Source organism: Anarrhichthys ocellatus, unplaced genomic scaffold (genome assembly GCF_004355925.1).
Source record: "Anarrhichthys ocellatus isolate YVR2014 unplaced genomic scaffold, GSC_Weel_1.0 scaffold3567, whole genome shotgun sequence".
NCBI lineage: Eukaryota > Metazoa > Chordata > Actinopteri > Perciformes > Anarhichadidae > Anarrhichthys > Anarrhichthys ocellatus.
The window spans coordinates 1-5510 of record NW_022283541.1 but is presented as its reverse complement, the minus strand read 5'-3'; the positions used below and the strand labels follow the sequence as shown (position 1 = coordinate 5510).

Sequence of the window (5510 nt, the reverse complement as noted above, 5' to 3'; positions counted from 1 at the left end):
CGTAGGTGGGCACCCAGAGCTCTACGATACCTCATATTAGTAGAGACCGGATGAAACTATGTGCATAAATGAATGTGTATAAATCATATGGTCCAGGGAACAATAGCACGCCACACCCTGGACAGGCAGGGATGGGTTTTCTGAAATGACAGAAAGCAGAATGGCAACACTACTAACAAAGTAAATAAAAAGGTATGAATTAGCTGGCATGTTTGCATTAAGACTAAATACAACCCTTTGGCTTAAGTATTTCTTGCTTCAGGTGGTTATCTGAGATTACTTTGGCGTCTGTCTTTTGCAATGAAGTAGCTTTAAAATAAAAATGTGACATTCACCAGTATTTCAAAACATTCAGGGATACACCAGTCATCATTAAATGTCATTCTGCAATCTGTGTGATTATGATCCCTAACATTATTTCCTGGTCTGTTTTCATTTCCTAGCTTTTCAAAATCAGATATGAATCCAAGACAAGAGAAAAATAAAGTGAATCAATCGGCCACATGTAGTGCTTATCACTCTGCATCTTTAGTGTACTATGTACAAAAATGATTTTGTACATAGTATATGACACAATGACACTGTGTAGGTTTATGTAAATACCCTGGAACAAAAGACTCAGACATTAAAGCAGCGATACAGCATTTTAACACCAGTGTTTAATAATTTCACTTTACCCATGTACATCCAGAGTTATTACAGCCTCTAAATCTGAGACAGGCGACTTTGTTGCATTTCCCAAAACATCAGCAGCAACAGTTTGACTTTTATATCTCAGAGTTTCTCGTCAACCTTCCTCTAAGTATATGGCGGCTTATGTTTGTTGGATTTTCTTTGTATTATAGTTTGCATCTTTCTTATTAATGTTGCTATGTCAAATTGAACAACTGTTCAATAAACTTAAGCGTGACTGAACATAACTGTCTTCTCCCTCCCATGTATATTTCATCCTGTCTGAAAGCTCAGTCAAACTCAGAGAGTGTCTCCCCGCAGAGTTGAGTGTGCTCTGTCTCGTGGTCCCGGTGTGATCCCTCTCCAGGGTTCATCCCTCTGGCTGATCTGATGCAGTTCTCCAGGAAACATTTGCTCTGAGCTTCAGGATCTCCCCAGTTACTACAGGATCTCATCACATCAGTGGAGAGAGGAGTGTGCAGAGTCCTCCATCACTGAAGTCCTTTGCAGAGAGGATATCATATTTGGATGTGACAGTATAGATAGGCCCTTGATGTTGTGCTGCAGCAAGTCATTTTAGTTGATCATGAAGTGAGTGAAGAAAGCATAGAGCTGATAACTGGTAGTTGTTGGTGACACATGATCAAGCATTAATCAATACACTTGGACAAGCAGGCATGAAGACATGCAGTATGTTGTCACATGCATGAATGCATTTAAAACACAGCACACACACACACACAAACACACACACACCTGTAGTGCAGGAAGAAAAAAGAACAACGCGCCTCAAACAAAAATACTCACCACATGGTTTCAATCACTTTAAAAATAAACAATTGAAATTGTAATAATGAATGATTATGCTGCATTTTGTGAATCATGTATCTGAGTTTTCTCCTACTAATGGAAATGACTTGACAGAGAACCATCTGCTATAAACTCTATATGCATATTCGACAATTTCACTATTTGCAAACTTTGCCACCCTTTTACCAATAAAGTCAAACCTCAACTGGCTCAACAGGAGAGTGGGCTGGCTGAAGTGGCACTCCCTGCCAGCCCAAGTGAATAAGTGAATATGTCAGGACATTCATATACATTTGCTTCACTGGACAAATTTATTTACAGAAGAAAATGATCTACATATTAATTTGTGAAAAACAAAAGACAGGTATCACAATAAGTGAACTAAAAGGCAAAGTGGGATATCAAAAAGGTTTTTGTTTATAATATTCTCTCAAGGGAGCTATGATCTTCCTCAAAGCTTCATTCTTTATTCATTAATCATGAGTAATGGTTGGGCCACATGAGGAGAAGTGCATAGTTCCTATTTTTCTGTTTGTTCCTGAAAATTCTGCCGAACTTTCACAAAAAAATGTTAACGCAATTGATTTTTTATCTTCAATTCATGAGCGTCTTTCCAGGTTTGTTCCTGTAAGGATTTTCAACATTAAATGTCTGAAACATTATTGGGTATATTTAGTGCATCTTGACATGATTGTCAGGTGTGGTTAAACATGCAAAAAGCTAACCCACCTTGGTGCAATGAAGGAAAACTCCAAACAAGCACAAATCCAAGAAATAGACCACCGCCCAGTGAAAAATGCATTTCTACTGCATTTGTACTATACTTCACAAATAATACACATAAAATGTTACAGTGAGAGTACAGATTGGCTATAGATGTTGTAAAGTGTCAAGTTATTTTATCTGATCCATAGGTGAATGCAGAAAACATGAAACATCTCTGGTAACCGTTAGTCATGAGTGATCAACCTTTAATCTATGTGTGCGGATTCATTGTTGTGTACAGCTGATGCATTCAAATCACAACAGCATGCACAGTTGTTTGGGAACTATGTGAGAAAATATTGTATTCTTCAAGCAGTAGTATAGTAATTCAAACCAATATGTATAAATAGTAAAAACAAGACAGAAATTTACATTTCTTTTTGAATATTTCATATTGCAGTGATTCATTCTTTCTGAAAGAGAAAAAGTAAAAGCACAAAAAAGTGGCTCACTTTACTTCAGCTTCATGGAGTACCTCACAATAATGTGACTATTTCAACACGAGGATGCAGTGGAAAGCGGATAACAGCTTTTTACACAACAGGAATCTGAAGCCAAAAAAATATTTTAGATTAGGAAGAAAACACAGAGACACGCAGATAGAAATGAGGAAGCAGTGATTGCAGAAATCTCACGATCCTGTTCATGCTGCACACAACATCCAGACTCTGATTTCAAGGTAAGATCTACACATGACAAACTGCTAAATATTGGAATTTAAATTTATTGTATTATTTGAAAACCTTTTGTTTTATTTATATATTTTTTGTAACTTTTTCCAGCTGCATTGTTTATTCTAGCAGTTCGAGGTAAATCAGAGTTAATTAATTTGTTGCACATAGAGTACTAAGAGCAAATCAAAAGTGTTGACTTCATGGTCTCTTTTCCCTTTTATATCAGATGAAGGTTTTGCTGCTGTTGGTGATGTTGACAGCATGTGCTGCAGCTCCTCAAGGTAAAAAAACAATCCTTATTTGACAGATGGAATAACAAAAGGAAATGTTGGAGTTTGTAGCAGTTTGTTGCCTTTTTCCTCAAATTTGCTGACACACTTGTCATGCAAAACTCTTTTAGACAAATCGCATATTTTTTTGTAGTATATTAATAGCAGATCTCTGAACTGGGCAAAATATGTCAGATATATCTACTTATATTACCAATTGTATCTTTAAGCATATGTCTGCTACATTTGAGATAATACATTTATTATTTTCCATTTTCATCTAAAATTTTCAACTAACATTGTTCAACATAATGACGGTTAACAAATCTAACAGAACAGAAAAGTAATCAAAAGACTATTTTGTTTTAATATCAAACTTGGATGTTTTAATGATTTCATAACTGTTGTTAATTTGCTTAATTGTGGACATGTACTTGACTCGACACAGCCAAAACACTGGTGCCCCTTCCACTTTCAATCATGACTGCATTTGAAGATTAAATGTACCTATATATATACTTGTGCAAAACAAATAGATACCCGGCAAAACAATAAGCAAACCAAAAAGCTAATTGGAGGATCAAAAAGATTTTTAATGACGGTATGTAGTGTCTCTATTTGTATAAGACATCATAGTTGACACCATAGCAAGTATTTTCCTTCCTCAAAGTGTTCTTATGAATCCTGAATGATGGCGTGCAGAGCAATGCTTATATGTGTGACAGAGTTCAACAGACAGTGGTTCACATGGTACTGCTTGTAATACCGTGCAAGATGACATTCATCCAAAATATCATGTCATTTGTTACCACAATCTTTGTATAATATTGATAACGAAGATAATGTTTAATGTACTTAGTCAACTGTTACACTGCTACACCATAGGGCTGGAAATAGTAATCCATGCTGATGAACAAATCGATATAAAAAAAAACGACAAAACCTCCCTTTCTTCTTTCAGATCTGTCAGGTAAAATGTTCATCTTCCCACAAGAAACCAGCTCAGCTCATGTGAGGCTGACCGCATCAAGACAGGGTTTTGGTGCTGTAACCGTCTGTCACAGGTAAAACTGAATGTTGAAAATGTACAAAACAACCCATTGTATCTCTCACTGTGATAAGTATCATGCACGATAATGTCTTTTCAATGCCTACAGATCCTTCACAGACCTTCAGAGAGACCACGTCCTTTTCTCTTTGGCCACATCCAGTTCTGCCAATGACTTCCTGATTTTCTGGGACGAAGCAAGTAAAGGAATTGCGCCCCATATCAAGAATGTAAAGTCACAATATAAAGGGTGTGACTACAAGTCGAACATGTGGCACTCTATTTGTACAACATGGAACTCTGAGTCCGGACTGGTGCAGCTGTGGTTTGATGGACAACCTTCAATTAAGAAGTTTGTCAGCTCTGGATCAAACATCAGTGGATCTACTATAATTGTCTTAGGACAGGTACAGTTTTATTAATAAGCACCATAATAAATGTTCTAAATAAACACATTTATTCTTAGTTTATTGTGTGTATCTAGTGTATAGATTTCAGTACAAATATTGTACAATTTAGCTTTTATTAACTGTATCTCAAACCGCATTTGTAATCTACAGGAGCAGGATTCCCATGGTGGGGGGTTTGACTTGAAGCAGTGTTTCATTGGCATGATGTCTGATGTACACATGTGGGACTACGCCCTTTCCCCCTGTGAGATCCAGAAGTACGTGGATGAACTAAACTTCACCCCAGGGAATGTGCTCAACTGGAGTGCGCTGGAGTTCCAGATCACAGGCAGAGTGCTGATAGAAGATAAACAAAAGACCTGTTACTAAAATTTAAAACAAAACTACAATAATTTGAGTTATGCAAATCAAGTGGGTTTGAAATATTTCTCAATAAAGTCCTGCTACAAAGGTGTGTCTTCACAGTGATCTTTATTGTGTGGTTAAACACAAAAATGTTCGTCCAGAGGCAGAAATGTTGGATTCTAATGCTGTGTTCACACCAAATGTGATTTCTTTGCGTGACAAAATTACATACGTCTAGACGCAAAAGGATGCGAGTAGACCTAAAATCTCGGATGCTAATGCATGCCGCAAATATGCACAAGTTGAACTTTTTAATTTTAATTACATTTTTTAATTTATTATACTATATTGGGGAATTAAGGGGGAAATTTGTCTCCGCATTTGACCCATCCCTGTATATAGGGAGCAGTGGGCTGCCAATAAATTTGTGTGACGCTGTGAAAGCCTATCAGCGTTGAGAATATTGTAGCCGTAGGTGGGCACCCAGAGCTCTACGATACCTCATATTAGTAGAGAC

The 5510-nt window shown here is 37.0% G+C and overlaps 1 protein-coding gene across 2 annotated transcripts; it reads left to right on the top strand.

Annotated features, from left to right (window-relative positions):
- The first annotated feature begins 2825 nt into the window (after positions 1 to 2825).
- Positions 2826 to 5098, top strand: LOC116379016 (C-reactive protein-like). 2 transcript variants are annotated; one of them, XM_031840929.1, is made up of 6 exons: positions 2842 to 2926; positions 3030 to 3056; positions 3148 to 3202; positions 4152 to 4254; positions 4348 to 4645; positions 4799 to 5098. In XM_031840929.1, exons 3-6 carry the CDS (start codon positions 3148 to 3150, stop codon positions 5015 to 5017), a joined length of 675 nt encoding a protein of 224 aa, XP_031696789.1. In that variant the 5' UTR covers positions 2842 to 2926; positions 3030 to 3056; the 3' UTR covers positions 5018 to 5098. The 2 variants fall into 2 exon arrangements, with proteins under 2 accessions (XP_031696790.1, XP_031696789.1); XM_031840930.1 differs by lacking the exon at positions 3030 to 3056 and having other exon boundaries at positions 2826 to 2926.
- Positions 5099 to 5510: the final 412 nt, after the last annotated feature.